The 16,601-nt window shown below is 39.4% G+C and overlaps 1 protein-coding gene across 4 annotated transcripts in view; it reads left to right on the forward strand.

Moving 5' to 3' along the window:
- The window catches only part of VPS13A (vacuolar protein sorting 13 homolog A), a 167,812-nt gene that overhangs the window by 138,073 nt on the left and 13,138 nt on the right, over nucleotides 1-16,601 (forward strand). For all 4 annotated transcript variants that reach the window (XM_035100322.2, XM_035100323.2, XM_035100324.2 and 1 more), the window contains 6 exons: nucleotides 195-308; nucleotides 1,811-1,886; nucleotides 1,995-2,158; nucleotides 3,691-3,736; nucleotides 5,348-5,471; nucleotides 8,791-8,905. In XM_035100322.2, coding sequence (XP_034956213.1) covers nucleotides 195-308; nucleotides 1,811-1,886; nucleotides 1,995-2,158; nucleotides 3,691-3,736; nucleotides 5,348-5,471; nucleotides 8,791-8,905 — 639 coding nt within the window. The remainder of the gene's footprint in view (nucleotides 1-194; nucleotides 309-1,810; nucleotides 1,887-1,994; nucleotides 2,159-3,690; nucleotides 3,737-5,347; nucleotides 5,472-8,790; nucleotides 8,906-16,601) is intronic.

The raw sequence follows: 16,601 nt of genomic DNA on the forward strand, positions 1-16,601 counted from the left end.
ATTCTCGTTTTGTATTTTTCTGTTGTGAACCACCCTGGGAGCATAGGCTAAAGGGTAGTATACAAATTTAATTAATAATAATAAATAGCTGCGTAGACAGACTCACAAAAATGAGTTATTTGTAGATTCATTTGTAGATTGAAATTATATGTTTTAAATATATATTTTCTATAACATGTTTATTTGCATTTTAGGCTATTAAGCAAATGTATGTTCTTATTCTTGGACTGGATGTTTTGGGCAATCCATTTGGATTCATAAGAGACTTGTCTGAAGGAGTTGAAGCATTCTTCTATGAACCTTACCAGGTGTGTTCTCCACCTAGTTTTTCCTCAAGGCAATCTAAGACAGGCTGTACTAGTGTGTAAATACTTACAGTGGAAGCCAACAGCCACATCACATAAAATTCTGCCAAAAGTGTAGAAAGATGCTGAGTTTTTTCGAAGGCCTAATAACTGTGGAAGGAACTAATTTGTGGTAGATGTCCTTTAGAGTATTGCAAGACTGTCATGAAAGCACCTGGACTAAAATTTGTCATCCAAAAGCTTTATTCCTCTGGTTTATCACCACAACAATGATTAGCATTGGGCTTCAGCAAAGCAAAGAATTTAATTGGACAGTGCCTATATGACATTGAACGACAAAATAATTTGGCCACCATAAGGAAATGTTGTCCATAGTATGATTATTTCTCACCTAGTCTCCTTGACACATTGACACCATACTTGCAAAATTCAACAGTTCCAAAATACAGACATGCTTTCACTTATGCAAGATTGAACATACTCTACTTGAAGGTTGATTTCAAAAAATTCCACTGGAAAACAGTTTATATCCATGTGGAGAGGGCAGTATTGAATCACCTGCTTCTTGGGAGAAAGGCGATGACAAACCTAGACAACTATGAAATTAGGATATTGGAATGCTGATCTTTATTCTTATTTTTATTGTCAATTATTCTTTTTTACTTTTTCCTTCTTAAAGTTGGATGGTTGAAGATGATATATGTTATAGGAGAATGTTGTTTCTTTTTTCTCTCTTTTTTCTTGTTTATATGTTGAAAAATCTTAATAAAAATAATTTTTTAAAAAAGGAGTGCCTGACATGCTCTGGTCCATGGGGTCACAAAGAGTCGTACACGACTTAACTAAACAACAAACCGCTAAATTGGACTCTCTATAAATATTTGAGGAGTGAGGAGCTAGGGATCTTGGAGTACCACAAGCTTAGCATGAGTCAACAGTGTGATACAGTAGCAAAAACAAAGCTAATGCTATTCTAGGCTGCATCAACAGAAGTGTCCAGATCAAGGGAAGTATTTGTACCACTCTATTCTGCCTTGGTCAGATCACACCTGGAATGCTGTGTCCAATTTTGGACACTACAATTTAAGAAGAATATGGATAAGCTGTAATGTGTGCCACAGAGGGCATCTGAGATGATCAAGGGTCTGGAAGCCAAGGCGTATGGGGGAAGGTTGAAAGAGGTATGTTTAGCCTGGAAAAGAGGAGATTGATATGATACCCATCTTCAAATATCTGATGGGCTGTCACATGGAAGATTCAATTAAAACATCAGGAAGAGCTTTCTGACAGTAAGAGCTGTTCAACAGTGGAACAGTCTCCCTTGGAAGGTTGGATGGCCATCTGCCCTGGATGCTTTCGCTGAGATTCCTGCATTGCAGGGGGTTGGATTAGATGACCCTAGAGATCCCTTCCAACTCTACAATTCTATTCTTCTTGGCAGAAAAGAATTGGCAGTAGGTTATCAATCAAAATATTTAAAAGATATTTGTCTTTCTTCTTCTTAGGGGGCTATCCAGGGTCCAGAAGAGTTTGTAGAAGGAATGGCACTGGGTCTTAAAGCCCTAGTTGGTGGTGCTGTTGGTAAGCAGTCAGTTTGTTTACACCTAGGTAAAAGCTGCAAAAGTAATCTTAGCATGTTTTACTCTTTAAAACATTGAATATTTTTCATTAAATCTCTTATGCTAATAGGTGGATTAGCTGGTGCTGCATCAAGAATAACTGGTGCTATGGCTAAAGGAGTAGCAGCAATAACTATGGATGAAGACTATCAGCAGAAGCGAAGGGAAGCCATGAATAAACAGCCTACTGGCCTGAAAGAGGGTATCACTCGTGGTGGAAAAGGCTTGGTATCTGTAAGAAACATCACATAACATATTTTAATATTGATAGGTTAAATGGTTCCAACATTAGTTCTTTGGCAGATAGCAGAGTTGCAGTCACAAGCTGCATAAATTTTATTCTCATTCACACCAGAAGGGAACACAATGGGTTTCTGACAGCATTGCTGCTGCTCCCTTGCAAAAGAGGGAAGAGGCACAGCAGTGGGGAGTTTGGTGTAATGCAAATAGTGTAGGTGCAAACAGCAGTGACTCAACAGTCAGGAGGTCAGGGGAGCTGGCCCCACCACACCATTTGCTATTGATCCATGCTCTCATTAAGGTAAGATTGAAAATATTGGCTATGATTTAGAGTAAGTGAAAGTTTATATTATGAATTCAGTCTCCATTGTCTTTATGGTCCAATACAGGCATAGTCAAACACTGGCCCTCCAGATGTCTTGCGACTACAATTCCCATCATCCCTGACCACTGGTCCTGTTAGCTATGGATGATGGGAAAAAAAGTTGTGACTACTTCATGCCATCGGAACAGAGCCTTACTGTGAAGACTGTTTTGGTCAGCGTGCACTGATCTACACACATAAAACAAAATCACGCACAGGCGTTTTCCAAAAACCCAACATCTTGTTTATGGAAGACAATCTTACTCGGCTACGAGTGATCGCCAAAGAAGAAGTAGTTCCAAAATATCTGGAGGGCCAAAGTTTGCCTATGCCTGCTCCAGTACTTTGGCAAATGAGTGTTTAGACCCCTGTGGGGTGCCTTAGGGTTCTGTCCTCTCCCCCATTCTTTTTAACATCTACATGAAGTCACTGGGAGAGATCATCAGGGGGTTTAGGCTGGGTGTTCATCAATATGCGGATGATACCCAGCTCTACCTCTTTTAAATCAGAACCAGCGAAGGCGGTGAAGGTCCTGTGTGAGTGCCTGGAGGTGGTTGGAGGATGGATGGTGGCTAACAGATTGAGGTTGAATCCTGACAATACAGAAGTACTGTTTTTTGGGGTCAAGGGGCAGGTGGGTATGGAGGACTCCCTGGTCCTGAATGGGGTAACTGTGCCTCCGAAGGACCAGGTGTGCAGCCAGGGAGTCATTTTGGGCTCACAGCTGTCCATGGAGGCACAGGTCAATTCTGTGTCCAGGGCAGCTGTCTACCAGCTCCATCTGGTACGCCAGCTGAGACCCTACCTGCCCACGGACTGTCTTGCCAGAGTGGTGCATGCTCTGGTTATCTCCTGCTTGGACTACCGCAATACGCTCTATGTGGGGCTACCTTTGAAGAAATAAACAACTATCTGACTTTTAGAAGACTTCTGAAGGCAGCCCTGTTTAGGGAAGCTTTTAATATTTGATGAATTATTGTATTTTAATATTTTGCTGGAAGCCACCCAGAGCGGCTGGGGAAACCCAGCCAGATTTTTTTTGGGGGGGGGGGTTATAAATAATAAATTATTATTATTATATAATCAACTTTGCAGTCTTAAATCACACTGAGAAATCCATTTTGAGAACAAAATTGAGATACCATTTTGTTTTAACTTACAGGGTTTTGTCAGTGGAATAACAGGAATAGTAACAAAGCCAATAAGAGGTATGATCGTTCTCTAAGTTCGTACTGTGTTATTTGAACCTAAAGCTGCTATTTGCTGAGATGTACTTTATGTGAAAAACAAACAAGCTACTTTTTACTTGCTGCTGACAAATGAAGCAAAAAAGAAAAAATAATGTGTGTTTACAATTGTTATAATGGTGTGTCATAATTTTAATTAGCGCTAAGCCAAAACAGCCTCCTGTCTATCTACCAGTTTGCAGGCTGTGATTGGATGGGAGTGCATTTTGATAATATTTAGGAGAACTTACAGAGAGGGGTGAAGTTTTTCCACCATTACCAGCACTTACCACATTCCCTGCTGCTGTTGGGACAATATTTCCCCCTTATTCCTTTAACTTCAGGGCCAGACTGAAGTACTGTTTGCACTATGATTTGGATCCAGATATCCTCAGTGATGCAGGAGGCATGCTGTCACGGATCGTTTCTGGCTACTGCTGAGAGACGAGTTCCACAGCCATTCTGTCTTTAAGACTTTTATTTGTGCCTGATATATACAGTGCAATTCTAATTTCAAGAACACATGTCTGCTCAATCTGACACAGATTCCCCCAATGCCCCTTGCCTGCTCCTCCCCCAACATAACAACCGTGGGACTCCGAATCTCCTCCCTTTACGTTTACATGCCCTGGACATAGCTGCCAAGTCTCCCGTTTTCCCCGGGAAAACCCCCTTTTTACTTACCTTTTCCCGGTGGTCCCCCGTATCACTTCGTCTCCCGTTTTTCTCCGTTATTTTCTCCTGCCGGCGGCCTTTTTTTTTCTTTCCGATTTGCCCTTCTATGGGCACCAAAAATGGCCGCCGCCAGCTTCAAAAGCCGCATGTACGCATGTCCGGAAGTGCATAGACGTCACTTCCGGTGTTGGCGGCGGCCATTTTGGTGCCCATAGATGGGTGGAGCGTCACCGGAAGTTGCGTCGGAGCACTTCCTGACATGCGCACAAGCGATTTTCGAAGCCGGCGGCAGCCATTTTGGGTGCCCATAGTAAGGCAAAGCGATACCGGAAGTTACATCGACGCAACTTCCGGTGTGAAATGGCTGCCGGTCCCGGATTCTGCAGTCCGGAACTTGGAAGGTAAGGCCCTGGAATTTCTCAATTCAGGCTTGAACTTGAAAGGGCGGGCCATCTCCTCGCTGGACACTTCTCCCTCCCCCTCCCCCTGAGTGTCTGTCTCAGATTGCAGTAATGGCTCTAGGATGCTGTCTGAGCCTTGGTGCCTCTCAAGTTTGGTAGTCAGGGAATGTTCACCGCTAGAACCTTCCCTGACACGTGCATTTTGTGAAACCTTTTATACTGTACTCTTCCTCTCCCACAGCCCTCCTTTAAGCTGGAAAAGTTTATGAAATAACTCACACCTCAGCCTTAATTGTAGCAAATCATAAAGAGATGCTTTCTTTAAAAAGATGTTCATTTATTTGTTAGAGTGTGGTGCTGATAACACCAAGGTTGCAGGTTCAATCCCCGTATGGGACGGCTGCATATTCCTGCATTGCAAGGGGTTGGGCTGGATGATCCTCACAGTCCTTCCCAACTCTACAATTCTGTGATTCTATTTCATGTTTTGTTGTTTGCTGCTGTCATTGTTTTCTAGGAGCCCAGAAAGAAGGAGCAACAGGTTTCTTCAAAGGCGTTGGGAAAGGATTAGTGGGAGCTGTAGCAAGACCCACTGGAGGAATAATAGATATGGCTAGCAGCACCTTTCAGGGAATTAAAAGGTAAGAATGTATTTATTACCATTATTTGTGATCACCACCATCACAAAGTGACTGTGCCATACTATTCACATTTCAGCCCTTGATCAGTAATTTTATTTAAACATTCCTTAATAAAATTATCAGCACTGATAACACAGGTACTTTAAATAAAATGAGATCAACTTCTTTTTTAAAAAATCAGCAGTTGCACCCATGATAATTTCATTTTATAATACTTGTATTACTTTTGCTTGAAATATTTCCCCTAAATATTTAACATATTATTAGCTTGGAATAGAAGTACTTGAAATAATATAATTTTAAATATTGTAATTGTGTGTTACTGTATGTTTCTCAGCTTGGCATAGGAAACATCCATGTAGACAGTTGTGTTCTGTAATTTATCCAAAACAGGCACATGTTGGGGTTAGCTAAGTTGCATGTGCCCTGCCCTTTGGACTCCTTCACTTTAGTTCCTGTCATTTCCCAAGGCATATGTGTTTTTTTCTACTCTACAGTACACTATTTATTTGTCTTTTGAGCTCAGGTTCTTTCTTTTCTCTGTACAGTATTTCCCTCTCCTTTATTCCTTTTTGCCTTTTCAAAAAAGTTTTACTAAAAAACAACAACCCTTACCTCTTACTCCAATCTTTTCTTACTGTGCCTTCAGATTGTCATAGTTCATACCAGTAAAAACTACAAAGGGAAAAAAAGCATAGCATACGAAGAGAATTATGCGAAATTTGCTGTTATGAACCATTTTGTACCAGTGTGTTTTATTTTCTTTTGTTGTGAGAGAGCCTCCCCCATAATAGAGATATTCAGGCCCCCCTGCTCTCAGTGTTCTTTCCCAGCATTCCATGCTGCTGCTGCTAGGAAGGAAGGAAGGAAAAGTACTGTTTGATTAATCAGATCTCCACTGGCTCTTGGTACACCCATGCTAAGGGAAATACACCTACTGGAGCTAGAAATATAAAATAAAATAAAAAATTGTCCAGTAGCACCTTAGAGACCTACTAAGTTTGATCTTACTTCCATGTGCTTTCTACCTGAACCTACTGGAGCTAGTTTTAGTTTGAGGGGCATCATATTCAATGGAAAGGGTTTCACCCTGTCGGGAGACACTAAACAGCAGCAAAGACTTATGGGAAGCAGGCTGGACTCCCTCAGGTTTTCCTCCTGTCTAGATGCAGGCAGTATGTTCCTCCCGGCGTTCCTGACTAGTAAATTTTTTACTAGTTTCTGAACCCCCTTTTTTTCTTTAGATTTACCTTATCATCATTTTAGTTTTACAGTTCTTTGTTTTTCCACACTGTAAGGGGGAGGGCTTATAGGGAACAGCCCCCCCTCATCAGGTCGAGTTCCTCTCAGAGCAGTAAATCCAGTAGCGGATCAGATTACAGGAAGCAGAGAGGGAGGGAAGAGGCTCTAGCAGCATAAAAGAGCCTCAACACCGAGCAGAGAAAGAGGCAGCTGGCGAGGAAATGACGGGAGAGCAGTCAGAAGGACGGCCCTTCCCCCCGACGCCTGAATTGAGGCACACGGCACCCCGTAGGACGAGAGGGAGGCGCTTTGGGGTTCCCAAGCTGTTACGTTGGGCGCGAAACAGAAAGAAGCCATTGCAAGGTTCTGACTCAGACTAAGCAAACATGTTTTCCAGACTCTTTGCACTATAAATAAAATGCACAATAAAAACACCTTAAAGACAAGCAGGTGTGGAGCGTCGTTACTCAAGAGTAGCCACAAGAACCTCTGACACACACATTGTGGTTTTTTCGTTTCGTCATTCCGCTTTTATTCCTTAGTTGTTTACTTATATTGATACATTTTCCAGAAATGGTGCCCTTGCTGGTTAATATATCTCCCCAAGCTACTATTTTCCTGAAGGTTGTTGGTGTAAGTGGAAACTGGAGTAGGGGGTGAGAGGAGACTCTCAGTGGGGAAAGTAGTGTGGGGAAGAGAGTCTGTCTGCCACAGACTACGTTATGAGCATTGATCAAGATTTTTCTTTTAAAAGAAATTAGCTAGTTCTAAACATAGTTTTTAAAATACATTCATATTGTTTGACTGTCAGGACTGGAGTCCTGTGAATTCTCCTTGAAATGGTTATTTCTTTTGAGTAAAAATACATTTATTTGTGGGGCCACTTCCTATTAAAGTATACAGTGGTACCTCTACTTACGAATGGAGCTCCGTCCGCCATCTTGGATGCTGTTTAGATAGGATTTTTTCTACTTATGATTTTTTAGATAGGGTTGCTTCGACTTACGAATTTTTTCTCCCAATGCATTCCTATTGGATTCGACTTACAAATTTTTTCAACTTACGAATGTGTGTTCGGAACGCATTAAATTCGTAAGTAGAGGTACCACTGTATTACCAATTTTCAGTCAAGAGGGTATTGGTCCTCAACTTTCAGCGGTTATAATATAGAGACTATAAACATTGTCACATTGTCTCTCCTAAGCCCTAATTTTACTACTACTACTACTACTGTTGGGAGCCACCCAGAGAGATGGCTTATTATTATTATTATTATTATTAATCCACCTGGGTTTCCCCGGCCACTCTGAGTGGCTCCCAACAGTTTAAAAACAGAATAAAACATCAAACATTAAAAACTTCCCTGAACAAGGCTCCCTTCAGATGTCTTCTAAAAGTCAGATAGTTGTTTATTTCCTTGACATTGATGGGAGGGTGTTCCACAGGGCGGACGCCAACACCGAGAATAATATAGTTCTATTTATCCAAGGCAGTGTGTCATTTTACAATTCTTCAAAATTCTTTCCTGGGGCCAGTGTTCTTCAAATATATTTATTAACAAATCACTAAAGAACACTGGCCCCAGGAAACAATTTTGAAGAATAAATAATATCTTATCTATCTTTAGTTGCAATCAGTTGGGCTGGAGTGGGTTGGGATAATGCTTCTCTCAGCCAGTGGCTCAGCATGCTCACCCAAAGACTGGCAGATAGTGGAAACCTCTGAAATGGGGAGGAGGCAAAGGATCCACTGGATTCTGAGCTGGCCCTGCTGCCACCTTGTGATGGCAACAGGTCTCACCTGAGCCTTTTTGCTGTGCCAGCCATGGAGGTGGCATAGCAACCCTTTCCCCTGCCTTCCCCCCTGGCCTGACCAGCGCAAGCAGCAGAGATCTCACTGCAGCAGGGACAGTGTTACTCTGTTAAACCCGTCACAGCTGACTAGTAGTTTGTATTGCTTAGCTATTTAACCTTGTTTTATATGGATGTTTATAATTTATTAAAACGTTTTAGAATATTCATAAAAAATATTTATTCTATTTCTGTAATGCAAAGGTCTTAACTTTCCTCCCCCTCAGAGCTACAAATGCTTCCGAAGATGTTATGAGCTTGCGTCCTCCCCGCTTCTTTGGTGAGGATGGAGTCATTCGACCATACAGATTAAGAGACGGTGCTGGAAGTCAAATGTTACAGGTGAAGAAACTAAATCTTCAAGGAGACGTAATATAATACACTTTTTACATGCACATACACTCCTCTTTCATACTTAAACATTAAAAAAAAGTATCAGGAACAATTATTCCTAATTTATGCATTCAGGAATGTTTTAGTAGTTAGTCAGTGGAGACAATTTTTTGAATTTGCTTTAACAGTACATGTTACCTATTGGTTTCAAGATTATTTGACATTTTTTATTTAAGTTTTTGAAAATAATAATCTGCTTTCGTAATAACAGGGAATAAGTCAGTCTATTGGCGCATCCTTCTCTCTCTATCTGTTGCATGTGTGTCTGTGTACAGAACTATAGATGCACATTTTTGCATGCTCCAAATAGCCTGTATTGTCCCTCTCATTTTCTCTGTGATAGCAAGACAGATATATTTAATAGACCTAAGAAAGCTGCTAGAGTTCAATATATGCATTAGAAATGTAGCTTAGAGAGGCCGCTGAAATAGCAGTCTTCGGTTTGAAGGAATGTAAAAACAAAACAAAAAAATCAGTCACTGCAGCTAATTTCACTTCGTTTTAACCCTAGCGTGTGGGATTTTTACTGCAGAGATCTTGGATATTGTACAAGTTAGGTATCCTAGGTGCTATTTTTTATTGTTGAATAAAAATAGAGATTTGAGAAATGGCCAGTGTGAGGGGGTGTAAGTAGGATAACAGATCCAAAGTAGTGGGGAAAAGCAACAACATTTTTTAAAAAAATGTTTTCTAAAGCCTTAACTATATAACATACACAAATGCCTTAATGAGAAGGGATGCAACAAAGAATAAATATTGAGATGAAAAGAAATGCGCTTCATCTTTTTGAAAATTTATATATTAATAGAAGTCTTTATTTGAAATATTATTTCGATACAGGTTTTTATTTTATTTTAAAATTATTTTTATAGTCTATAAAACTCATAGTATTTTGAATATTGGCCATTGTTGACTAGTTTTTATCTAGAACAATTTAAAAAGATAAATGAATAAATAAAGAGGTTTATTTTACCATGAAATTGAAACATGATAGTGGCTATTAGTTGTGAGAAATAAGTGTATAGAAATGTTGAGGAACAAAGACTACTGGTGGAAGGAGCAAATTGGCTGCAAGATTCTCTCTGGGAGCCCACATACTCATGCCTACCTGCTAAGTCTGGTTTAGCATAATGTGTGAACCAAGCCACTGTGTAGTTACTATTTTCCATCTTTGTTTGATAAATTGGAACAGTTGAATTGAGAACATCTCCCAGATCCTTTTTGTAAAGTTTTGGAAAGTTCAAAATTGTTAAATCTGTGGCCTCATAGTGAAAAATGGGAATTTGAGGATATTCCCAAGTAATTGAGCAACTGCTTCCCCATGTGCATGGAGAACATCCCTCAATCACTCGGTTCATGTCCCACTATTTGAAAGTGGTTGTGCAAGCATTGGTCAGAATGGTGTATTTTTGCTTAATTAATAGATTTTATAATAGTTTAGGCACTCCTTATTCAGATAAAGGTTTCCCTAAGTAGATTTACTGTACTTGAGGCTACAGTGAGACATACATAGAAATACATTCTATAACTCACCTGCGATTTTGGCAGGAAGGGAACTCTGGTATTGGCACCACCATCCCTAGTAGTACATATACCGGTACTCTTAGATTTAGTCTGTTGTGATCACATATTAGAACTGGATAAATGGACACTTGGGCTCAGTCCTGATACCCCTTTCCTGCTGACAATTTACTGGGAGAAGCAATTTAGGATCATTACAATTGACTGTTCATTTTAGTCTGGGAAACAAAGGGGATTCTGGCCATAGCTGCCAAGTCTCCCATATTCCCCGGGAAACCCGCATTTTTCCAGCTGTTCCCAGCTGAAAAAACAGATTTTTTTGGTTTCCCCCCGGTTTATTCTGGCGCGGCAGCCATTTTGGAACTGGACGGAGCATGCTCAGAAGCGACTTTTGATGCAGCTCTGCCCGGTTCCAAAATGGCTGCAGTGCGACTTCTGGCATGGCGGCCATTTTGGAACTGGGTAAAGCAGCATCAAAAGTTGCTTCTGAGCATGCTCTGCCCAGTTCCAAAATTGCGGCAGCGCTACTTCCGGTCTGCTACTTCCGGTCCGGTCCCTTATTTCTCCGATAGGAACTTGGCAGGTATGATTCTGGCCAATGATGAGGTGGACTTCACCATCTTCTCCTATCCCACAGTACTTAATTTATTTATGTAGTGTTGTAAAATTGGCTCACAAGGTGGCTTGATCAGCTTATGTATGGAGTGCTTACATGTGCTCCACCATAAGATGAAGCAGCTGTGGTAAACCCAAGCAGTTATTGTAAACCAGATTTACACATTGTAGTTCTGGAACTGAATAATGTCTGATACCAGCAATTTATGAGTACAGAAACTTTCATATGCAGAGTTCCTCTGCCTGTGGAGACTTATCTATGCATTCCAAGGTATTAAGCAAATCTGTGTGCAGATCAGTGTAAATAAAGCTCTCTTACTCACAGGTTTCCTGTTTTATAGTTTAATTTATAAAATCTATATGGCCTAAAAATAGAAAACACAAATAGAGTAGATTTTATATAGTACAGATAGCTATGGTTCAGCTTTGACTGTGCTTTGTAAGTGCCAAAGTTTTTTGAGCAATAGGTTTTGAGATTTGCATATATTTATAGAAAAAATAAACTTTAGTGAGTGGTTAATATAGGATTACATTTGTACTAACTGAAATTATTCTTCTGCATACTAAAAATTCAAAAGTGACATCTCATCTTTCTTTTTTGCATTTTTAAAAATAACAAATAATTAAACTTTCCAGCTTCAACTAACACTTCTGCTTCTTTCTTCTCTTACCATGCTGGCAGAAAAGACAGGCCTGCAGAAAATGGACTGTGTGTCATATTAGTGATAGTGATGATGATGATGACAGTTAGAGTAATATGTACTTTCTCTGCTGAATTATCAAGTTAAATGCTGCCACTTTAAGTTTAACTGCCGCAGAAAAGCAAAAATTATAGTAGCTGTTTTACAATTGTGTCTTAAATGTACCTTTAAAAATATACACTAATGAAGTCTAAGCACAAATACAAAGGAAATTGTTGTTTTAATTGTCTTTATTTAAACACTGTTGCTTTGACAGTACTTTGACAATAATCTTGTAACTATGATTTCCCCCCAGTCAAAATATATACTGTTTTTAAAGAGTATATTTTCCATTTACATCATTATTTTAATTTTATGCTTTAAATTTAAAATCATTTGTGCATTTTTGCGCAAAATGCCATTTAGATGAGAGTAAGTACTCAGTGTTTTCCTATATTTGTGTTTATTGATGTTGTTAAATTTTAGTTTCCTTTTAGATATTGAAAATTGTTTATGAATATTCTGTAATAACAATAAATGAGTCTATATAAAAAAAGATTGATCTGATCTGTTCAAACACCCCTACCATTATTTATTATCTTACCTATTTGTCACTTGCTTTATCAACTTTTATTTTTTAAAACACATTTATAGTTTACATCCTTTCATTTTCAGAAACTTAGTTTAACATTTTTGCCTTAAACTTTCATTTAGTTCAAACATCTTGTGAAATATAGAATGAAATATGAGACTTTAATTCTAACCCTGTGGTTCAAATTGAAACTATTGATTATTGGACTTTTAAGTGAAGGGGATGCAACCACAAGGTGCTGCAAGGTGGAAGAGAGCCAGTGGAAGAGAAACTCGCTTGGAAATATTTTGATGATCAGTCACTAGTCCAGGCACTAATCAACCAATTTGCCAGAGGAAAATAAGAACATGTAAAGGCTTTTGACTGAATTTCAGAAATTTGCATAGAGAGAGTAGATGCCCTTCATTTCTTCTGAGCAGTGTACAATTGGAAAATACACGGAAATGGTAAAGTAGGGAACCAATGTCATCCTGACTAAGGCAGCTGAAGACATATAAAAGACCTAAATGAGTTTATTGCCACTGTGCTAGTAGGTGAAGAGAAGCATCGGTGGTGGACTGTGCATAACAGTGTCTGTTGTTGGGTATCACTATTACAGGAGCTGCTACTCTACTTAAATGTTTTATTTATAGGTGCTTAATAATGTTTTCTTTCCATTCAGTTATACCATGTGATTATGATACTATAAGAATATGCTTTCTGTAAGGATATCATTGAAACATTGCATGGTTTATCTATCTTGTGAATCTGAGATAAAAGAAATTTTTGACTTAGAAATTAATGCTTTTTCTTTGCAGTAATCCCTAGGGAATGGACTGTCATCTCTGTAGTAGTTCAGCTGCTGATAAGCCAAAGTCAGAAAGTGGGCATCTGTGAAAGCTTATTCCCTTAGATTTATGGACCAATGAGTAGGGATGGGAGTTTTCCGAAATCTGAATGTCAGAATTACCTGCACATATTTTTTTCTGACAACCGTCTCACTCCATAATCATAATAAGAAGCAAGGGTATTGATCCACACACAGAATGATCCATTTGTGCACTTATATATTTATTATTAAACTTGTATGAATATTATACACATGTATACTCCAGTTTTCCTAAACTACCAAGCACATAAAAAGATTAATACAAAAAGGCATATGACTATTTTAAATGGTATGTATTAATATAAAATTACGCTACAGAAATATCATACAGCATGAGGCTTTCCTCTTTAAGCAAATCCATGAGCTGCTTGGCTGTAAGTGTGTGTTCAGTATAAGAGGTTATCCAATGTGAGCAAAGTCTGATTGGGTCAGAACCACTAAATTCCATGTATAAATTGACAGTAATATTTTAAAGGGGGAATATTTGGGCATTTTAAAAATAAAGATCAGCTATGGAGTTGTAAAACAAAATAGTATACACATTACAAAATACTAGGCCAGAAACAGTGAGGGAAATATAAATACAGTGGTACCTTGCAAGACTAATTTAATTCGTTCCACGAGTCAATTCGTTCTGCAAAAAATTTGTTTTGCGAATCGCGGTTTCCCATAGGAATGCTTTGAAATTTCTTTTTTTGCCCATAGGAACGCATTAATTAAATTTCAATGCATTCCTATGGGAAACCGCTATTCGCAAGACAATTTTTTTGCAAAATGAATTTGATTTGCGAGTCACCCATAGAATCACAAGACGCATTTGTCTTGCGAAAAATTCGTCTTGCAGGGCATTCGTCTTGCGAGGTACCACTGTAGCCAGTTTTCTCATTCTCAAAAAATTGAGGGCGATAGCCAAAATTCTACTCAGAGTAGACCCTAGGAAATCAACGGACATGTGTGAGAGGAGGGGCTGGAACTACACTCACATTTTAATTTTTTTAAAAATGATATTAAAATTATTCTAAAACATCAATACATTTGGTTTCTCCTTGCTTCGTTTTCCACAAGGTCTACCCAGTTTCTGGAAGGGGATAGCTCTGCAGTGCCATCTGGTGTCACATTTTAATAGCGCATTACAGTCGTACCTCGGGTTAAAAACTTATTTCATTCTGAGGTCCGTTCTTAACTTGAAACTGTTCTTAACCTGAAGCACAACTTTAGCTAATGGGGCCTCCCACTGTCGCTGCGCCACCACCCTGAAGCAAAAGTTCTTAACCCAAGGTACTATTTCTGGGTTAGCTGCATCTGTAACATGAAGCATCTGTAACCCAAGGTACCACTGTATTAACATTAGAAAACAACTTCATATGGCTATATGGTTATCCCAACCATTCTTTAACTCCTTTTCAGCATTCAAAACCATGAGTGTAGATCCGCCCTGAGTGAGTTGTGGAGGTAGGAGCCTACAATGGGAATTACAATTCCAACACCAATTTATATCAGAATATTTTAATTATAAGATTTCTATTAGATTCGCACATTCAGTGCTAGAATCAGGAGAACATTCCTGCAGGGACCCCCTACTGGCCGCTGAAGCCCATTGCCCTCCTCCTTTATGCTGTTGTTACCTGTTTCCCTGTTCTCTTAAGCATGCAGGAAGTAAAAGGAGCAGCAGGGGAAGTAACCTCTGCTTGCCATGTCTTGTTGTAGGTAGTAATGCAGATTGGGCCTGAAGGCAGAGGGCAAGCAAATGAGCAGTCTTGACAATGCTAGGCAGGGTAGCCCACTGGGGACAACTTGCCTAAAGGCCAAGAACAGATTTTCAGGGAAGAGAATCTTGTCACCTAGTTTGGAAATTGGCAAATATGTAAGCATCTTTGTACAGAACAGAAACAAGCTAGTCTCTCCCTAGTGATGGTGCAGTCCAGGCTTGGAAATGGTTATGAGAAATGTTGAGGGATAAAAACTATTGACGGTGAAGTAGACTGACTGCAGTGAGAACGAAGGTTCAACTGCACCCTTCTTCAGGGTCATATCTATTTACATTTGGCGGCCTGGTTTCCGCAGTAGCTGACTTTGCAGAATCCCTTTTTTGCAGCTGTCTGACAGATGATTGTAATTACACTGGAAGATTTTACCCAGGTGCTCTTTTCCATTTCCACCCCTTCAATGAATTTTGGTCTTTTTTCCTACGGGATACATGTTGCCAACACAACAGCCTTTATAAATAAAGAGTTCAATATATGAAAGGTTTATATGTATTTAGGACCCCCCCCCAAAAAAATAATAATATCCAGAATAAGTGATTGGGGATATATATAAATTGTATATTGTTTGGTGTATAACTTCATCAATGTCAAAGCCTTAAAGAGACAGTAAGAATGATCCATCAAAGGAGATCTGTGTGTTAAAAATGGTGAACCACTATACAGATTCCCTGTCTCCACTTTTGATATAGTAGTAACCAATGGTGGCACTACTATGTGGCTGCCATTCTCTATTGTTCTCCTTACTTTTCTTTACTCTGAACATCTTTCCAAAAGCACCGTTGTGATTCCAGTTCAAATAACGTAATCCAGAAGAAGTGTGGTTAATGGAGTAAGGAGTAGCCTCAGGATGTGGTTTAGTGGCACTACTAATCAGAATAATGCTGTCATTGCGTCCTTCCTCTTTTGCCTTGGAAAGAATATTTGTCTTTCAGTGCTACAAGCAAGTAAGCCATTCCTGCATTTGCTTGAAGAGAGCAGCAGGCATGTTGTTCAATGGCTACTGGAGGATAAAGAGGGGTGAATGCTTAGTGGGGAGGGGTGCCTGAGTAAATTAAGCGATATAATCAAGATGCATGAAAGCATTCAAAAATTAAGCACTTCATGCAAATAATGGGCTCTGCTGAGTATTGAACTTTCAGTTTCAAAATGAATTATGAAAGTGACAGTAAGGTGGCATTTGAAAGGAGTGGTAATAACAAGCAGCAAAGAGCTGTGAAAAACATGGAAGGAAAAATACAAAGGAAAAGCTGGATGATGAGGCAGAACTCTTTATAATTCAACCCAGTTAACACCAGGTTTCTGATGCACTTTTTTTTGCCCCATCCAATCTTCTATACACAATGGAATCATATAGTTGAAATGAGGTATTTTAGGGTGCTCATCAGTCCTATTCAGTGCCAAGATTCCTTAAACAAGACCTCTCTGGTAACTGCTTTTTTCCCTTGGGAAAAGAGATGCGCTGAACTTCCCTAAGCAGCTAAAATATTTGCTATTTTACTTCCTTTGTTCTGTCACTGCACATAAATTTGTAAGTCTGAAATGTCTGTTCACATATAACCTGAATGAAGTATTTCTGATGACTGTAGTTAAAGAGAGCTAGAGC

Source organism: Zootoca vivipara, chromosome 11 (assembly GCF_963506605.1).
Source record: "Zootoca vivipara chromosome 11, rZooViv1.1, whole genome shotgun sequence".
In the NCBI taxonomy this organism is placed as follows: domain Eukaryota; kingdom Metazoa; phylum Chordata; class Lepidosauria; order Squamata; family Lacertidae; genus Zootoca; species Zootoca vivipara.